Below are 21,311 nucleotides of genomic sequence, written 5' to 3'. Positions count from 1 at the left end.
ATGTTTTTAGCAACACTGAGTAATTGCTGTGAGCAGTAATTCAATTACCAAATGAATGTAAATGAAGACATAAAAAAGATTGACCCTTTTTTTGAACTCTACATATCCCAAAGCTATTTCAAGTCACTGAAGTAAAGTAGTCACTGCTTTATTATTGGGAGAAAGGTTGGCTGCGATGAGCCTCTCGGAACAATAAATTGGAATCTTGGCATAGGACCTCAGACAGAACCTCAGCCTCATGCAAAAGATGGCACTACTGACAATACAATAGTCTCAGTATTGCACATAACGGCAGTGCATAGCTGCAAGTTTATGCCTCCAGAGTTGGACCTGCACTCATGACCGTCTGAGTCGGAAGCAAGGAAGGGGGCTGCCTGCTACTCAAAGCCACGACCTGCAAGATTTCTGCAAGAAGATCAGAACTCTATCAAAATGATTTCTACAGGATTTGAATATATAAACCAGGCTGTTGCATAAAAGAGGTAAAGCATCTTCTTGACACAATTACCGCTTTAAAAACCAACTTCTAATGCTTTCATCCTACAAGGAGGTGCTCATTGCTACTTCTACTCCTTGCTGTATTTTCAGCTTGAAGATACTGAGGCCCAAAGATTTGCTAGCTCACTCCATCTGGGAGTCCCCCAACAACTGGAGGCCTGTTGACCTTCGCTCCTTAACCTGCCTAGGTCAGGATCAGAGGAGGCAACTCAGGTAACATGCATCAGCATAAATTTGAGACACATAAACCGGAATGTTGACATCCCCAGAGGAGAGTGAATAATTGAAGGCAATGGCAGTGCTCAAATGTCCTTTCTTCCTGTTGTGACCATCAGTTATCTGCTGGATACCACAGGTTTCCATCAGGGGTTTACCCACTCTACCCATTGCCAAGCCTGGGAGACACAGCATTAAAAAAGGCCAACTGTGCCCAATTCTTGATGCCATCCAGTGCCAGGTAATTTCTTATTGTCTGCCAGGTGTCTGGCAGGGGGAAGAGCTTAGCAGTGATAATGATCACCAACTCCCTGACCTTTACTATCGTCCTGGAGAGGCTTACAAAATTACTTAATTGGAAAAGGGGGAATTACAATGCTATTTATACAAGGCAGGAACTGGGGCAGCTAAATTGGGAACAGATGTTCCAGGGAAATGCACGACAAATGTGGAGGTTGTTTAGGAAGCACTTGCTGATAGTACTGGATATGTTTGTCCCACTGAGGCAATGAAGGGATGGTAGGGTGAAGGAACCTTGGGAGACAAGGCATGTGGAACATCTAGACAAAAGGAAGAAGGAAGCTTACTTAAGGTTGAGGAGACAAAGATTGGACAGGGCTTAAATGTTACAAGGTAGCCAGGGAGAACTGAAGAATGGACTTAGGATAGCAAGGAGGGGGGGCATGAAAACCCTTTAGCGGGTAGGATTAAGGAAAACCCAAAGGCGTTCTACACTTCGGTGAGGAACAAGAGGATGGCTTATGTGACGGTAGGGCCAATCAGGGATAGTGGAGAGAACTTGCACCTGGAGTCGGAGGCGGTAGGAGAGGTCCTTAATGAATACTTTGCTTCAGTATTCACTGCTGAAAGGGACCTTGACATTTGGGAAGACACCGCGAAACAGGATGATATGCTCAAACAAGTTGATGTATAGGAGGAGGAGGATGCGCTAGATATTTTGAAAAACATAAGGACAGATACGTCCCCTGGGCCAGATGGGATATATCCAAGGTTACTACAGGAAGTGAGGGAAGAGATTACAGCAGCATTGGTAATGATCTTTGCATCCTCTCTGTCCACTGGAGTAGCACCAGATGTCTGGAGGCTGGCAAATGTTATTCCCTTGTTCAAAAAAGGGAATAGGGATAATTCTGGGAATTACAGACCAATCAGTCTTACATCTGTGGTGGACAAAGTATTGGAGAGGATTCTGACTGACAGTTTATGATTACTTGTTAAACCATAGCTTGATTAGAGATAGTCAGCATGGCTTTGTGAGGAGGGCAGGTCATGTCTCACAAACCTTACTGAATTCTTTGAGAATGTGACAAAGCACACTGATGAAGGTAGAGCAGTGGATTTGGGGTATATGGATTTTAGCAAGGTATTTGATAAGGTTCCCCATGGTAGGCTCATTCAGAAAGTGAGGAGGCATGGGAGACAGGAAAATCTCGCTGTATGGATACAGAATAGGCTGGCCCATAGATGACAGAGGGTGGTAGTAGATGGAAAATATTCAGCCTGGAGCTCAGTGACCAGTGATGTTTCACAGGGATGGGCTCTGGGACCTCTGCTCTTTGTGATTTTTATAAATGACTTGGATGAGGAAGTGGAAGAGTGGGTTAGTAAGTTTGCCGATGACACGAAGGTTGGTGGAGTTGTGGATAGTGTGGAGGGCTGTTGTAGGTTGCAACGGGACATTGACAGGATGCAGAACTGGACTGATAAGTGGCAGATGGAGTTCGACCTGGAAAAGTGTAAAGTGATTCACTTTGGAAAGTCGAATTTGAATGCAAAATACAGGGTTAAAGGCAGGATTCTTGGTAGTGTGAAAGAACAGAGGGATCTTGGGATCCATGTCCACAGATCCCTCAAAGTTGCAGGTCAGGTTGTTAGGGTTAAGGTGGCATATGGTGTGTTGTCTTTCATTAGCAGGAGGATTGAGTTTAAGAGCTACGAGGTTATACTGCCACTCTATAAAGAACTGATTAGACCACAATTGGAATATTGTGTTCAGTTCCAGTCGCCTCATTGTAGGGAGCATGTAAAAGCTTTAGAGGAGATTTACCAGGATGCTGCCTGGACTGGAGGGCATGTCTTATGAAGAAAGGTTGAGTGAGCTAGGGCTTTTCTCATTGGAGTGAAGAAGGATGAGAGGTGACTTGTTAGAGGTGTACAAGATGATTAGAGGCACAGCTAGAGTGGATGGGCAGGGCAGAAATGTCTATCATGAGGGGGCATAATTTTAAGGCGATTGGAGGAAGGTTTAGGGGAGATGTCAGAGGTCCTTTACACAGAGTGGTGGGTGGGTGGAATGCACTGCCAGCAGTGGTAGTAGAGTCAGATACATTAGGGACATTTAAGCAACTCTTGGATAGGCTCATGGAAGATAGTACAATGAAGGCTATGTAGGTTCATTTGATCTTTGATTCCCCCATGGTAAACTAATAGAGAAAGTGAAGTCACATGGTGTGCAGGGTGTTCTAGCTAGGTGGATAAAGAACTGGTTGAGCAACAGGAGACAGTAGTAGTTGAAGGTGACCAGTGGTGTTCCACAGGGATCAGTGCTGTGGCCACTGTTGTTTGTGATATACATCAATTATCTGGAAGGGGACACTATTGGTCTGATCAGTAAGTTTGCAGACAACACAAAGATTGGTGGAGTAGCAGAAAGCATTGGGGACTGTCAAAGAATACAGGAGAATATATATAGACTGGAGAGTTGGAAGATGGAGTTCAATCTAGGCAAATGTGAGGTGATGCATTTTGGGAAGTCTAATTCTTGAGCCAACTATACTGTAAACGGAAGAGCCTTGGGAAAACTTGATGAGCAGAGAGATCTGGGAGTTTGGGTCCGTTGTACCCTGAAGGTGGCTGCTCAGGTGGATAGAGTGGTCAAGGCGGCATATGATATGCTTGCCTTCATCAGACAAGATATGGAGTATAAGAGCTGGCAGGTCATGTTAAAATTGCACAAGACATTGGTTCGGCCGCATTTAGATACTGTGTACAGTTCTGGTCGCCACATTGCCAAAAGGATGTGGACGCTTTGGAGAGGGTGCAGAGAAGATTTATGAGGATGTTGCCTGGTATGGAAGGTGCTAGCTATGAAGAGAGGTTGAGTAGATTAGGATTGCTTTCATTAGAAAAAAGGAGATGGAGGAGGGACCTGATTGAGGTGTACAAAATCATGAAGGGTATAGACAGGGTGGATGGAGATAAGCTTTTCCCAGGATGAGGGATTCAATAACAAAAGCTCACGCGTTCAAGGTGAGAGGTGAAAAGTTTATGGGGAATATACGTGGCATGTACTTTACACAGAGGGTGGTAGGTGCCTGGAACGTTCCTAAAAGCCAAGGAGGCTATAGCAGGATTTGACAGAGTGACACTAAAATTAGTAAGGATTTCAACAGAATGAAAGTGGCTTCCAATGGATGGCTCAGATTTAATTTCTTAAGTTGATTGGGAAAAGAATCAGAAGGAACACAAGGAAACATTTTACAGAACGATGGTTAAGATTTGGAATCCTCCCTGTATTGTGGTGGCTAAGAAAATGGTATAAATACTTGTGAGAAGAAATCCAAAAAAAGGAAGAAAAAAGTGGGACAGCTGTGGTAGGACTGACTGGACAACTGTGGAAAAAAAACTACTGCAGACTAGACCTGAATGCCCTTCCTCTGCGCTGCACTACCCCATCTACAGGGTCCAAAGTGCATTGCAAATGGACTCAGCTAAAGCTGCTGAGGGTTAAGGACAGCAGAGGGGGAGAAACAGGGAAAACATCAAGGCCTATTTTTCACTCCCTGGTTCTGCCATGCTTGACTTGGTCATTCTCAGTGTAACTGTCACAACAATCATGAAACACATCAAGAGAACCACTCAACCAGTATACTCATTAGAAAATAAGTTTAACTAGTTATGAATGTATTGGAAAATGGCTGAACACCAGCTGTGTAGATCTACATTACTACGCAGAATGCCCAAATCCACTGGAAATCTGTAAAGATATTTTAAGTAGGCTTGTATTTTATGTTTACAAACATTAGGGTTTATCATTGTTGTGTCGCCATAACATTACCGCCATAATATTCTCTCATTAGAGAGAAGCAATTGGTGGTGATTTAACCTGAGGGTCAGCAGACCTCAGGTAACAGAAGAGGTTGTGATGGTCAGCCCTTCATGGTAACCTCCAACCGGTGATGGGAATTGAACCTACGCTGTTGGCGTCACACTGCTCTGGAAGCCAACAATCCAACCAGTAAAATTTATCATGAACCAGCAAAAACAACAAATAATGCTGGAGATCACAGTGGGCCAGACTGCATCCATGGAGAGAGAGCAAGCTAACATTTGAGTCTAGATGATGGATGCTGTCTGACCCGCTGTGATCTCCAGCATTTGTTCTTTTTAGTACAGATTCCACCATTTGCAGTAACTTGCTCCTACATTGAGATGAACAAGCAAAGCCTGGGTGGAAGTGCAGAGGGAGAGAAGTACCATATTATCCAGCCAAAACAGCAGAAATATGAAGTAAAAATAGCAGGCAGGGAAGGCATTCACCTGTGCAAAAGTTGACACTGTAAAACAATGTAGACAAAAAATAATAGAAATTTTCTCAAGTCAGACAAGGAATTAGAAGGCCGACAGTCGAGCTTTGAGCCACAGTGGACTAAACATTAGTCTTTCACTTCTTAGCAATTTGAACTAAGATGAACACCCCACTCTGTCTATACAGGTCATGTGGAATAAAAGTTGTCCAAGTTTAAAAATGTGATACAACACCCAAGCAACCAGTTAACTACCTAACATCGAACTACTCTTAAAATTAGGGAGAACAACAAATCTTACCGCAGGCTGAATTTAAAGACAGTGCTCGGGAGGCAAGGCAGCCCATCAGCCGTGACACCAGAAGCTGTAGATCTGCAACCCAAGGTACCCGCACATCTGGCAGGCCGTATGCTTTGGCAATGAACTTGTATCCCCATTCGTTGTTGCAGTTGTCAGAGTGGAACAGAAACTGCAGCCGTGGGCCAGATTTAAACGTCACTGACTACAAACAAAGATATATAGTAGAAAGTTATTCATAACCAGAATGAAATACTGCTCCTGTGATGTTCTCACTGAGATCTTGACTGAACTCCAGAGGACAGCTGGATCCTTGGGAAAAGGTAGAACTTTCAAATCAAATATTGAAATCTTATAAAAATTTCCAAGAAATGTACAGACTTCAATTACAGACATAAATAAAAAACTTGCTGAACTGAAAGACCACTTTTTTTTAAAAAACAAAACAGATTCGTAAACAAACAAGGACACCTAACAATTTAAAATAAAATTCCAGCTTTGATCTGGAGCCCGTACAAAGGAATGAGGATGGTCATCACTCCTGATTAGCTAGAGCACTGTTGAATTTAGCTACTTTCCCCAGGCATCAGTGACACATTTGCTTATGAGCAGTTCAATTCTATACCAACACGGATGCCCAAAACAAAACTTTGCACTAATCTTCATGATTCCAGGACACCTATCAATATGCCAGAATCTCAGTGATGGAAGTTAAATCATTTGGGAGTAATTATGTACCCAATGCAAAGTATGCAATAACACAAAGTGACAGTGCACGAGGTTACAAAACACACCATTTTCAAATATTAGTGGACAAAAGGAATCTCAGAAAAAATTATCATCTTCGTTACATGAGCTAAGGGTCTGGGTGGAATGCTCTTTGGAGGGTTGGTATGGACTCGATGGTCCGAACGGCCTGCTTCCACGATGTTGGGAATCTATGATTGTATGAAGTACTTGGATTTTGTTGAATGATCATATTTGCCTGAATCACAAGCTTGTCAGATACTGCTTTCCCTCAGCAATGGGCAGGAAAAGAATTTAACCTAGTTTCCACAAAAAGAATAAATGATGAGTGTGGATTATCAAGATTTCACATCAACATGAGCAGCATGGATTAATGGTCTTGCCTTTGCGTAACTCTTTAATATACGAGGAATGTGAACAAGAATGCAAAGCTCTCAAGAATTTTAATTTCTACACCTACCAAAGTAACAGACACAGAATTAACATCTCATCTAACTGCTGGTCCCTCCAAGAATCATCTCAACCCAACACAACATCTTGTCCTAAATTAGATATTTAAGTCCCAGTGCGATACTGGAAGACCATGTTTTCCCAGACCTAGGAACAAGTGTGAAGTATAAATAAGATCTTTGCGAAGTTAAACCCGTTGGCAAAAGTCTTACCTTTGGCCATTTCTCTGTTCCAACCTTTCCATCATAACGCACTTTCACTCCTCTAGAGTCCGTAAATTCCAAATAATCATACCTTTGAGAAAAGTTTCACAAGTGAGCTATTTAAGTACTGACAAGTTTCACGTCATGTTGTACATAGGGTGCTGATTGGTATTTAAATATTCCACCTCTAAATCATACCACTCAGCTAAACAAACAGCTACAAATCTGGATTAGAACCATTACACATGGAGGATAAAAGCAGCATGTCCCGTCCTTCAGAGGGCAGAGGAAAAGGGCCATAATAATTCTGGAATTAAGATCCAACGGAATGTTTGGCTCTTTGGCAGCTGAGGTGACCAAACGGAGACTTTCAAGATTACTAAAAGGGCGACTGACAAGTTAATCAATAGGCATTGCTTCATGATTGTGAACAATTAAAATTGAAGGAGACGTAGCTAAAACGTAAGACAAGACTCAACCGAGCAGAGTTAACTTTTCAAAGTGAACAAACAAATTGGTTGGTACAAAGAAAAACAATAGAAAATAAAGGGTACAGCTTTAAGAGATGATGGAGAAGCAGCTGGATCTGGGGTACACATGGTCAAATCACTGGAGCTGACAGGGCAGGTTGAAAAAGTGATTAATAATAGCACACTGTACAAAACAAGGAAGGTGCACTAAGTCTGGTGTAGAATTTGATTATACAAATATACAAAACAGCAGTAGGCCATTCAGCCTCTCAACCCTGCTCTCCCATTCAGAAAGATCAGAGCTGATTTGCTTGGATCTTGAAATCCACAATCCTGTCTACTGAATAACCGTTTATCCTTTGCTTGACAACAGCCAAAGCAGTTCTGCCTTAAAAACAAGGATTTTGCAACCGCCACCTATTCAAAAAGGGGCCCAAAGACTCCACCTTCACATTCCAGTTTTGAAGCAGTGACCACAGAGTTGCAAAATGTGATCCCTCGTTCTAAATTTTCCCACAAGAGGAAACAACCTCTCCATACTGGACCAGATATGGCTCCTCGGCATCTTGCGTATTTCAATTCAGTCATGTCTTACTGTTCTAAACTCTAGCGACACAAGCTTGTCTAGCCTTCCCTCGTAAATCAGTCCTCATTCCAGATAGTAGTTTGGTAAACCATCTCTGTAGTGTCACCAAAATATTTACACCCTTGATGACAATACTGTGCACAATACTCCAGATGTGGTCTCAGCAGTAGACTGCATCTGAAGCAAAACCTCCCTACTCTTGTAATTAATTCGCCTTGTGATACACAATAACATTCTATTAGCTTTCCTAATTACTTGCTGCACCTGCATGCTAACCTTCTGCGATTCATGCACGAGGACACCCACATCCCTGTGTCTCAGAGCTCTGCAACTTTGCACCATTTAACGGATCATACTTTATTTTTATTCTTCCGACCAAAATAGACAATTAGACGTTTTTCTACAATATACGTTTGCCAAAGCTTGGCCCACAGATCCAAAGGAATGGCTTCAGGGGTAAGGAACTTCAGTTAAGTGGATAATTAGAGAAAATTAAGAGCAAGTTGATAGAGTTCCTCAAAATTATGAGGATTCTGAACATAGTAGATAGGGAGAAACTGTTCTGATTGGCAACTCAACAATTGCAACAGGAGGAAGAACAGTTTCATAAACTGAGTAGTCGGAATCTGGAATGAGAGCACGGTGTAGGCAGATTTAATTGAGATGTCTGGAATAGAACTGGATAATCATCTGAAGGGGAAGAAAAATCAAAGATTACAGAGTAAAACCATGGGAGTGACATTAGATGAGGTGGTCTTTCACAGAGATCCAGCATGACATGATAGGCTGAAGGGACCCCTTCACTGCTGCAATGCCCATTCTATAAGAGAGATTGAAGGGCATAAAGAAGCAGACACAGCAGATTAGAGACCAAATATGATCAGATTTTTTCCCTTAGGCTTTTCCTATCCCCTTCTTTAAAGCTCTTGATTTTATTGGAAAGAATGAGTGTAAGGAACACATTGGTACACCAACTCTTGTTCTCTCTCTCTCTGTCTCTTTTCCCCTGCCAACTAAAAATAAACCATTCCTCACAATATCACTGGTAGCATCTCATTGTTTGAAACTGGACAATACCTTTTCTCTGTTTCACACTTTTCATCAAACTCCACTTCAAAAGATGTTGCACCTGGACAAACAAAGACCGTTGTCTCGTGACTGTTGTTTTCGTAGTTGTGAGTAGACTCCATGCTCCACATCCTGAGAAACACAGGCTCCTCTGATTTCTCCAAGTTCTCACCACCAAGCTTTTAAATCAGAATTGAAACAAAGCTTTTTCATTATTTCAAGAAGCACCCTTATGTAACAAAGTGAAAGGTTAAAATGTATATACATACTGAAAAGCCGCAGAACTTTGTTTTATTCATTTGTGGGACTTGGGCATCACTGGCTGGCCAGCACTGATAGCCCATCCCTATTTGCCCTTGAGAAGGCGACGGTGAGCTGCCTTGCAGTTCACTTGCTTGACCCGTAATGCCGGTAGAGAGGGAATTCCAGGATTTTGACCCAATGACTCTGAAGGAACGGCCGTATATTTCCAAGTCAGAGTGGTGAATGGCTTGGAGGGGATCTTGCAGGTGGTGGTGTTCCCAAGTACCTGCTGCCCTTGTCCTTCTAGATGGAAGTGGTTGTGGGTTTGGAAGGTGCTGTCTAAGGATCTTTGGTGAATTGTTGCACAGCATCTTGTAGATAGTGTACACTGCTGCTACTGAGTGCCAGTGGGGGAGGGATTGAATGTTTGTGGATGTGGTGCCAATCAAGCAGGTTGCTTTGCCCTGGGTGGTGTCAAGCTTCTTGAATAATGTTGGAGCTCCCCCCCATCCAGGCAAATGGGGAGTATTCCATTACACTCCTGACTTGTGCCTTGTAGATGGTGGATAGACTTTCAGGTGTCTGGAGGTGAGTTACTCGCCGCAGTATCCTTAGTCTCAGACCTGCTCTTGTAGCCACTGTTTATATGGTGAGTCCAGTTGAGTTTCTGGTCAATGGTGAGTCAAGGATGTTAATAGTTGGGGATTCAGTGACAGTAATACCGTTAAATGTCAAGGGGCAGTAGTTAGAGTGTCTCTTATTGGTGATGGTCATTGTCTGGCATTTGTGTGGCGTGAATGTTATTTGCCACTTGTCGGCCCAAGTCTGGATATTGTCCAGATCTTGTTGCATTTGAGCACAGATTGCTTCAGAATCTAAGTCGTCGTGAATGGTGCTGAACACTGCGCAATCATCGGTGAACATTCGCACTTCTGACGTCATGACAGAGGAAAAGTCATTGATGAAGCAGCCAAGATTGTTGGGCCTGGGACACTACCCTGAGGGAAGACAGTGAGGTCTGCAGATGCTGGAGATCAGAGTTGAGAATGTATTGCTGGAAAAGCACAGCAGGTCAGGCAGCATCCGAGAAGGAGGACTGATGTTCCGGGCGAAGCCCTTCATCAGGAATTCCAGGATTTTGACCCAATGACTCTGAAGGAACTGCCTTATATTTCCAAGTCAGGCTGTGCTTTTCCAGCAACACACTCTCAACGCTACCCTGAGGGACTCCTGGACCTGAGATGACGGACTTCCACAACCACAATGATGTTCAAGGGATCAACTGCATTGTAGCCAAATTTGCTGACAGCACAAAGGTAGATAGGGAAGCAAGTTGTGAAGAGGATCACAAAGAGTATGAAGGGTTATAGACAGGTTAAATAACTGCATAAATTTGTAGAAGTACACAGGAAACTGAAAGGTTGTTCATTTCGGCAAAGCTAATAGAAAAGGAAAATATTATTTAAATAAGAGGGGTTATAGAATGCTGTGGTACAGAAGGCTCTGGGTTCTGTTACATGAATCATAATTGAGAAAATAGTTGGAAAGGTTGGTCAGCATTGAATAGGGAATGGAGTTTAAAATTGGGGAAGACTGAGACAACTGTACAAGACATTTAGAGACTTTCCTGTAGCACAATGTACAATCATGACATATAGGAGAGATATACAGAATTAATTCATTATATTGTGATTCAATATTCCCCGGCTCACACAATGAAGGGCCCTCCTGGCTTCAAACAAAAACGTAAATAGTCAAATCTTCAAATCGCCAAATAAAAGGAGGAAAATAGGAGTTACAGAAGTTTATCATTAATGCAGTTTGACTGTAATATAGTTTTAATATTTGGACATATCAACATCTGTATGATAATGGACTTCCACTGTACTTGTACTGGAAGCAGTTCAAAAGGTTCACCCGGCTAATTTCTGGGAAATCTGTAAGGAAATGGTGAGAGATTGGGCCTTTTACTTCTGAAGTTTAGGAAAATGAGATTTGATCTTATTCAAACATCCTACATCCTATGCAGGAACCTTGTGGTGCCATGACCGCAGAGGCCAGGACAGTCCTGAGCAAGAAGCCTGGGTTCAAATCCTATCTGACCACAGATGTGTAAGAATACCTCTGAACAGGTTGGTTCGAAAATGTCTACAACATTCTTGTGGGATTGACAGGAAAGATGCTGAGGAGGTTTTTCCTCATGATGGAATCTAGAACTGTGGGTACAGTCTAAAACTAAAGAGTCTCCCATTGAAAACGGAGAAGGAAATAAATATCTCTCAGACTGTTAGTCGTTGGAATTCTTTTCCCTGAAAAGCATTGGAGTCTGGGTCATTAAACTTATTCAAGACGGAGTTGGGCAGTTTTTTGACCAACAAGGGGCTTAAGGGGGCAGAGAAAAAAAAACATGTCAGCTATGATCTCATTGAATGATGAAGCAAAAGTAATGGACCAAATAGCTCAAGACCGAGGAGTAGAAGAAAGCCATTCAGTCCATCGAGTCTGCTCTGCGATGAGATCATGGAGGATCAGATAATCCTTAAATTCACTTGCCTGCTTTTTCCTTACAACTCTTGATTACCTTTCTGATTAAAAATCTGACTATTTCAGCCTTGAATACACTTAACACAGCCTCGACAGGCCTCGGAGATAAATAATTTGACAGACTTACCACCCTCTGACAGGGGAAATTCTTAGCCACTGCCTTCAGTGGGCAGCGCTTTATTCTGAGATTATGACCTCTGGCCTGAGACTCGCCCATAAGGGGGAAAACAGATTTTCTGCATCTACCCTGTCAATTTCCCCAAATACCTTATATACTTCAATAAGATCATCTATCATTCCTCTAAATTCCAATGGACACAGGCCCAATCTATGCAACCTATTCTCATAAAAAATTCCCACCATACCTGGGATGAACCTGCCTAAAATGCTAGTATGACTTTCTAGCTAAGGGGCCCAAAATCTGTTCACATATTCCAGCTGCAGTCTGACTAGGCTCTTGTATAGATTTAGCACAATCGCCCTACTTCTGCTCCTCTGTTCTTCCTGTCCAAGTGCTTAACCTCACATTTGTCCACATTAAATTCCTTTTGCCAAATTTTTTGCCCACTTGCTTAATCTATCTATATCCCTCTGCAGACTGTGTCATCCTCACCCTTTGCCTTCCCATCTATTTTTGCGTCACCAGCAAATTTGGCAACTGTATATTCATTACTGTCATCAATATACATCGTAAATAATTGTCGCCCAGCCGATTTCTGTAGCTTTCCACGAGTAACTCTACTAGGCTACCTCCAGCACCTATTTCTTCTCATCTTACTAATATATTTTCTAGATGAGTACCAAAAAGTCTGCATCAACAAGGCAGACGTTAGATACAGACTGCTTACTTTGAGAAAGTCGTCACCAGTTTCGCAACAGAGGGTCTTCAATATTTTAGCCAGTGGAGTAAAGGCCTGTAGAAGTGCACAGTGAGGAATGTCCAAACTAGAAAGCTCCAAAAGGTAGATTATCTGCAACAAAAATTGATAAAAACATTATTTAATGGCAATGCAAAACTAATCTAAATTAATCAGTTGGTATAGAACAGATGCAAAGACACAGACGCATATTTGCTGGAATAGCATAAGGGAAATATTACAAGCAGTATGGTTTGAATTGTATATGAAGCATTAATGCAGGTATCTGCGTGTGTCATGTTATAGCTTTAAACACAACAGACCATTATGCTGGCAAGGACTGGTCTGCCAGCTTCTGAGGTCGTAATATTGTTCTTACTACCCTAGAATCTATTATAAAGATATCTGTGCAAAACAACATGCTTTGTCGTACCCAATAACATTTAGTGGAATTGTACAACCAGAAAATACATATTGTGAAGGCTACTCAGATACATGGCTCTCAGGATTAGATTAGAGATACTTGCCTTTATTAGCTAAGACAAAGTTTAAGAACAGTAGCTACGCTGGAACTGGTACAAAATATTGGTTAGGTCACAGCTAGAGTATTTGATTTTTAAAATTCCTTACAGAGTGGAAACCGGTCCAACCAGTCCACACCGACCCTCTGAAGAGTAACCCACCCAGACCCATTTCCCTCTGACTAATGCACCTAACACTACGGGCAGTTTAGCATGACCAATTCACCTAACCTGCACATCTTTGGACTGTAGGAGGAAACCAGAGCATCTGAAGGAAACCCATGCAGACACGGGGAGAATGTGCAAACTCCACACAGACAGTCATCTGAGGCTGGAATCGAACCTGGGAGCCTGGTGCTGTGAGGCAGCAGTGCTAGCCACTGAGCCACCGTGCTGCCGTATTGTGTACAGTTTCAGAATCCACATTAATAGGAGGGATGTGACTGCACTGGAGAAGATGCAGAGGAGATTTACCAGGATGTTGCCTGCGCTGGAGAGTTTTAGTTAGGAAGAAAGACTGTATAGACTGTTTTCCTTGGAGCAGAGGAGACTGAAGGTAGTGATTGAGGTGTATAAAATTATGAGCGGCATAGACAGGGCAGACGATTGAAGACTTTTTCCCCCATTGTGGAGAGATTGATGACGACCAGGAGGGCAGCGGGTAGGAGTTTTTGAAGGGATGTGAGGAAAACAAGCTTTCACCCAGAGTGTGATAATAATCTGAAACTCTGCCTGTAACAATGAATAAGAATATAAAGGGGGAACAAGAGCTGAGTATATGTGCAAAAATGGCTGAAGATGCAACAATGCAGCTAATAAAGCAGATTGGATCCTGGGCTTTGTGAACAGGGATACGGAGGAGAAAAATCAAGGGAGTTATGAAGAACCTGTATAAAACACTGGTGTTGAAATCTAGATCCCACACTTAAGGAAGGATTTAAAGAGGAATGAGGAATTTCAGATTTGAGAAGGTGGGGCTGCTTTCCTCAAAAAAGTGGAGATTAAGAGGACATTTGATGGAAATGTTCAAAAGCAAGGGGAGTCTGGACAGAGTAGATTGGGACAAAACTGTTTGTGGATGCTGTGCCAATCAAGCGGGCTGTAGGAATGAGGTTTTTATTTCCATCATGGTGCTGATGCAAAAATGATCTGGACAGGAAAGATAAGTGGTCATAAACTCAGAATCTTAAAGCAGAAGGCATGGTCTGTTGGCCAAGTCATTGCCAACTCTTAGAAAGAGCTATCCAATTTGTAACTCTACTGATCTTGCCCCACTTGCACTGGCATCAAGGATTCATTCCTTTTTTGTCTTTCAGCTTTACCTGCGTCACATGGAATTGCCACAATGCTGGTTAATCACATTAGTATAAGCCATTATTTTGGATTTGGCAGTTAGTTTTACACTACATGCCCAACCAGTGCTGTTGCGTTCTCATATCAAACCAAATTTTAATTTCATTTTGAAGTTAGAGCTTTACTGCACCTTCCTTAACAACTGTACGAAACAAGTATTGTGCATCAGTGTTTATTGTGGAGAAGGATATGGAAGATACAGAACGTGGAAAAATGAATCGCAACATCTTGAAAAATGTCCATATTACAGAGGAGGTGCTGCTGAATGTCTTAAAACACAAAGGATGGGTAAGATTAGATTAGATTACCTACAGTGTGGAAACAGTCCTTTCGGCCCAAGTCCACACCGACCCTCCGAAGAGCAACCTACCTGACCCATTCCCCTACATTTACCTCTGACTAACCCACCGAACACTGCGGGCGATTTAGCATGACCAATTCACCTAACCTGCACATCTTTGGACTGTGGGAGGAAACCAGAGCACCTGGAGAAAACCCATACAGACACAGGGAGAATGTGCAAACCCCACACAGACAGTTGCCCGAGGCAACAGTGCTAACCATTGAGCTACCGGGCCGTCCGGGACGGAATCTGGTCAGGTGTACCCTAGAACTCTGTGGGAAGCTAGGGAAGTGATTGCTGGGCCCCTTGCTGAGATATGTGAATCATCAACAGCCACAGGTGAGGTGCCAGAAGACTAGAGGCTGGCTAACGTGGTGTCACAATTTTAAAGGTGGCAAGGAAAAGCCAGGGAACTATAGATTGGTGAGTCCAACATTGTCGGTGGGCACGCTACTGGAGGGAATTCCTGAGGGATAGTATTTGGAAAGGCATGGACTGATTAGGGATAGTCAACATGGCTCTGTGCGTGGGAAATTGTGTATCACTAACTTGGTCAAGTTTTTTTAAAACAGTACCGAAGAGGATTGACGAGGGCAGGAGGTGGATGTGATCGATATGGACTTTAGTAAGGCGTTCAACAAAGAGCCTCATGGTAGACTGGTTAGCAAGGCTAGAGAACTAGCCATTTGGATACAGAACTGGCTCGAAGGGAGATGGTGATGGTGGTGGAGGTTTGCTTGTCATACTGGAGGCTTGTGACCAGTGGAGTGCCGTAAGGATCGGTGCTGGGTCCACTACATTTTGTCATTTATATAAATGATTTGAATGTGAACATGTGGGCGGCACAGTGGTTAGCACTGCTGCCTCACAGCGCCAGAGACCCGGGTTCAATTGCCGCCTCAGGCGACTGACTGTGTGGAGTTTGCACGTTCTCCCCGTGTCTGCGTGGGTTTCCTCTGGGTGCTCCGGTTTCCTCCCACAGTCCAAAGATGTGCAGGTCAGGTGAATTGGCCATGCTAAATTGTCCATAGTGTTAGGTAAGGGGTAAATGTAGGGGTATGGGAGGGTTGTGCTTCGGCAGGTCGGTGTGGACTTGTTGGGCTGAAACAGCCTGTTTCCACACTGTAATGTAAAATAATGTAATATATGAGGTATGGTCAGTAAGTTTGCAGATGACACCAAAATTGGAGGTATCGTGGACAGAGAAGAATTACAACAGATTACAACAGGTTCTTGACCAGATGGGCCAATGGGCTGAGGAGTGGCAGATGGAGTTTAATTTAGATAAATGTAAGGAGCTGCATTTTGGAAAAGCAAATCAGGGCAGGACTTATACACTTAGTGGTAACGCCCTGGGGAATGTTGCTGAACAAAACAACCTTGGAGTGCAGATACATAGTTCCTTGAAAGTGGAATCACAAGTAGGAAGGATAGTGAAAAGGGTGTTTGGTATGCTTGCCTTGTTGGTCAGAGCATTGAGCATAGGAATTGGGAGGTCATGTTGCAGCTGTACAGAACATTGGTTAGGCCACTTTTGGAATTCTGTGTGCAATTCTGGTCCCTGCTATAGGAAGGATATTGTGAAACTTGAAAGGATTCAAAAAACATTTACAAGAATGTTGCCAGGGTTGAAGGGTTTGAGCAATTAGGAGAGGATGAACAGAAAGAGTTATTTTCCCTGGAGCATCGGAAGCTGAGGGGTGACCTTGTAGAGATTTATGAAACCATGAGGGGCATGGATAGGTTTAATAGACCCAAGTTTGTTACCCAGGGGTAGAGGAGTCCAGAACTAGAAGGCACAGGTTCACGGTGAGAGGGGAAAGATTTAAAAGGGATTTAAGGGGCAATGTTTTGATACAGAGGGTGGTGCGTGTGTGGAATGAAGTAGTGGAGACTTGTATAATTGCAACATATAAAAGGCATCTGGATGGGTACATGAAAAGGAAGGGTTTAGAGGGGTATGGGCCAATGGGGCTATATTTGTTGAGGATATCTGGTCAGCATGGACGAGTTAGACCAAAAGGGTCTGTTTCTGTGCTTTATATGACTCTTAACTGCAGGGAGCAAATAATTGCGTAATAATTTTTCATTCAGCTCCAACTTTAAAACTGGCAATAGTGCACTGTGCTATAAATTAACAAATCCAATCCAGGAATTATTTTAAAATGAACTGAAAATGGGGAAGAAGAACTATGATAAAAGTGCTGGACATAGTCACCCATCTTTTGAGTTTCATGATGTATATCATCATTTCTCATAAGTTGTACCGAGACAAATTTGCCATGTTTTCTTATCACATTAGTATATCTGTCAATTTTTGATGATAGTATTTCATTAAAATGATAAGCATGTTTCATTTTTTAACCTCACTTACCAGTTGTCTGGTTGTCATCGCAAGAAAGGAATTATTCAAGCTCGACATGATCTGCTTCGCACTGCATTTCAGCATCATAAAATCCAGAACATTGGATGCACTGGAAATGTGGCGTTTGACATCTGCTCAGCAACATTATGGTGAAGAACAGAGAAATCCAAATCAGTTTCCAGTCTAGGCATTCCCGACAATACAGGTGAAATTTTGCATAGTCAATTCAACTCCACAAAGGTCACAATGGTACAGTGGGAATGTCACTGGGCTAGAATCCCAGGATACATTTTCCTGGGTGCATGGGTTCAAGTTCCACCAGCTGGTAGAATTTAAATTCAAGTAATAGGGCTCTGGAGGCGCAGCGGTAGCAACTGTACCTCTGGGTTCAAGGTCCACCTGCTCCAGATATGTGTCATAACATCTCTGAACAGAAAGACAAATTATCCACACTATTGCTGAATTCAACTTAAAACTCAACCTCAAAAGTTCTAAATGTCATGAGTTGCTGTCTTTCAGTTGAGATGTTGAAGTGATCAAGATGTGGCAGTAATGATTTTCAACACTAACCAAACTGAAATTTTGATCTGACTTTAGGGTTGGTGATCAACTTTCAGATGGCATCAACCTTATTACACTGAAATTAGGAAATAGGATCAGAAGTAGCCATATTCAGATGGAACATGGTAAAGATAGAACATCGAACATTACAGCGCAAAACAGGCCCTTTCGCCTTCAATGTTGCACCGACCTGTGAAACCAATCTGAAGCCCATCAATCCTACACTATTCCACTTTCATCCAAATGTTTACCCAATGACCATTTAAATGCCCTTAAAATTGGTGTGTCTACATCTGTTGCAGGCAGGTGCGTTCCATGCCCTTACTAATCTGAGTAAAGAAACTACCTCTGACATCGGTCCTATATCTATCATCCCACAATTTAAAGCTATGTTCCCTCATGCTCGCCTGTCCACCCTATCTAACCCTCTGATTATCTTATGTGTCTCAATTAAGTCACCTCTCGACCTTCTTCTCTCCAACAAAAACAGCCTCAAGTTCCTCAGTCTTTTCTTGTCTTCCCTCCATCCCAGGCAACATCCTAGTAAATTGCCTCTGAACCCTTTCCAGAGTTTCCACGTCCTTCCTATAATGCAGTGACCAGAACTGTACACAATATTCTGCACTAGAGTTTTGTACAGCTGCAACATTACCTCATGGGGGCTCCAAAACCCAAACCCTCTACTAATAAAAGCTAACATACCTTATGCCTTCTTAACAACCCTATCAACCTGGGTTCTCAACATCACTCAAAGAATTTTCAGTGCAATTGCATTTCCCAAATTTATAAGGTAATCTCTTGAAAGGTGCTCTCTTTCTATACATTTTTAAATATTATCCTTCCAATTTAAATTACAAGCAGAAGTTGACAGTGTAAAGACAATGGTACGTACAGTTAAGGAGGATTTCTCTGGTGTGACGGAGAGACAAGGCATCATTCCCCTTCAATTGCAGGTAACACCAGGAAAGAAGGTGACCCTGCAATGCCCAGAGTAGATTGACGAGAACAGCTTCATTCTTCCCAAACAAGTTGTTCGTGAACATCAACTCGCACTGAAAGTAAGCAGCATAAAAAAAGCCATTAGCACCTGTTTAGCCAAGCTTAGAGTCATAGAGTTGTACAGCATGGAAACAGACCCTTCGGTCCAACTTGTCCATGCCGACCAGATATTTCAACACAATTCAGTCCCACCTGCCAGCACCTGGCCCATATCCCTCGAAACCCTTCCTATTCATATACCCATCCAGATGCCTTTTAAATGCTGTAATTGTACCAGCCTCCACCACTTCCTCTGACAGCCCATTTCATACATGCACCAACCCACTTCTCTAATATCAAACAAAAGATTCACATCCCTGGCCAGGATTCGTGATGCAAAGGTCTGACAGCAGCCACCTGAGCCTCAGCTTGCTGGCTCAAGGCTGTGAGGACAATGGATATTCACTGGGGCTGACTAGAACTGGCTGTGCAAGATCCTGGGAGAAAGCACTAACTGTAACAACCTTGGCATCATAAAAACAATGGGCATTAAGAAACAGAAATTGCAACTGTGCAAAATTGTGATAAAAATTCCTAAGTATGCTGTGAACAATTAGTTCATTATGTGGCCCTCTGATTTCTGAAAACCTGATGTTCAGGTCTAAACATTCATTGAACAAATTAAAATAAAACCAAATCAGTCAGGTCTGCATGGCGCCAAGTACTGGGATAGACACCTTAACGAAATGACAGATGCTTTCATATACTGCAGCTCCTGTGTATGCACGCTCAAAAGGTGTGTAAAGGATTGAGCTAAATTGAACAGCATCCATGATATGTTTCTCTTCCTGAATATCATTCTGGAATCTAGGAACAGTTCTTCCAAAAATGCTGCTATGGCACAGGCAGAAATATTTCACTTTACAGGAGCTCGGTTCAACTCCACCCAAAAGGAAAACACAGATATAATATTCCGTTGTTTTTGCAAAAAGATGCTGGAAACACTCAGCACCTGTGGATGGAAGAGCAGAATCAATGCTTTAGATCAGTGAGCTTTCTTCAGAACAATGAAAGACAACTGACCTGATACATTATCCCTGTTCCTCTCCCTGAAGAGGGCAGTAAACTAATGCAGAAGCAGCTATTTGGCTTTTTATTTCAACTTTACAGGATCTGCAGAATTTTGCTTTTGTTATGGTTCAACTGATTCAACACCTGTTACAATTTGTGTCATATGTTATGGGAGTGAAACTCATCAAATTTATTCATTCAGAGGATGTGGGCATCACTGGTCAGGTCAACATCTATTGCTCATCCCAAGCGTCCTTGAGAAATGAGAGTCAGTCGCCTTCCTGAAGCACAGTGTAATCTATATGGTCGGGGTACCAACAGTGTTAAGGAAGAATTTCCAGGATTTGAACATAGTGACAGTGAACAAACAGCTGTATAATTTCAAGTCAGATTTGAGAGAGATTTGGGAGGGAACACTGCAGGTGGACGTACTCCCATATATGTGATGCCCTTGTCTTTCTTATTCCTATTCATTTGTATAGAAGTAGCCTCAGCATAAATATAAACAGACTTCTTAACATTAGGATCATCTTCAGATCTACATAATTGAACAGACTGTGATGGAAATTACTGTGTTAGTATTGGAGTATGGAAACATCTGTAAAGTCAAAAAAGTGCGTTTCGGGACTGAACTTTCATCTTTTTGTTTTGGATTTCCAATTTTATTTTTGGCAAGGCATATAAATGATGGGTCTGAAAGCAAATCTCAGTAAATAACCTGACTGAATTTAAAATAGGTGTTATACAGGATGAGAAAACTCCTACTTTTCATCGTTACCAATATGAATGCCGCAACTTAGTACTTCAACTCCACAACCGCCAATCACACCCCCTTCCCTCCTGCAGGGAGGAGAAAGTGAGGACTGCAGATGCTGGAGCTCAGAGTCGAACAGTGTGGCGCTGGAAAAGCACAGCCGGTCAGGCAACATCCATGGAGCGGGAGAGTCAACGTTTCGGGCATTAGCTCTATCAGGAACGAGGCTTGTGGCCCACGATGTTGTGCCAATCTTTTATCCTACTCAAAGATCAAACTAACCTACATAGTCTTCATTGTACTATCATCCATGTGTCTATCCAAGAGTCTCTTAAATGTCCCTAATGTATCTAACTCTACCACCACCTCTGGCAGCGAATTCCATACACTCACCACTCTCTGTGTAAAGTACCTACCTCTGACATCTCCCCATAACCTTCCTCCAATCACCTTAAAGTTATGACCCCTCGTAATAGACATTTCCACTCTGGGAAAAGGTCTCTGGCTAGTCCCGTTCCTCCAACCGCCCTCCACCGCATCTCTTCCATTTCCCGCTCCTCCGCCCTTGAGCCCCGCCCCTCCAACCGCCACCAGGACAGAACCCCACTGGTCCTCACCTACCACCCCACCAACCTCCA

The 21,311-nt window shown here is 42.7% G+C and overlaps 1 protein-coding gene across 3 annotated transcripts in view; it reads right to left on the bottom strand.

Moving 5' to 3' along the window:
* Positions 1 to 21,311, bottom strand: part of zzef1 (zinc finger, ZZ-type with EF hand domain 1) — a 259,977-nt gene that overhangs the window by 135,628 nt on the left and 103,038 nt on the right. For all 3 annotated transcript variants that reach the window (XM_043718816.1, XM_043718818.1, XM_043718817.1), the window contains exons 19-24: positions 18,763 to 18,922; positions 17,319 to 17,440; positions 12,719 to 12,841; positions 9,093 to 9,262; positions 6,969 to 7,050; positions 5,563 to 5,764 (exon numbers count right to left, since the gene is read on the bottom strand). In XM_043718816.1, coding sequence (XP_043574751.1) covers positions 5,563 to 5,764; positions 6,969 to 7,050; positions 9,093 to 9,262; positions 12,719 to 12,841; positions 17,319 to 17,440; positions 18,763 to 18,922 — 859 coding nt within the window. The remainder of the gene's footprint in view (positions 1 to 5,562; positions 5,765 to 6,968; positions 7,051 to 9,092; positions 9,263 to 12,718; positions 12,842 to 17,318; positions 17,441 to 18,762; positions 18,923 to 21,311) is intronic.

The sequence above is a fragment of the Chiloscyllium plagiosum genome, chromosome 28 (assembly GCF_004010195.1).
Source record: "Chiloscyllium plagiosum isolate BGI_BamShark_2017 chromosome 28, ASM401019v2, whole genome shotgun sequence".
NCBI lineage: Eukaryota > Metazoa > Chordata > Chondrichthyes > Orectolobiformes > Hemiscylliidae > Chiloscyllium > Chiloscyllium plagiosum.
This window is presented reverse-complemented; position numbering and strand designations above follow the sequence as displayed.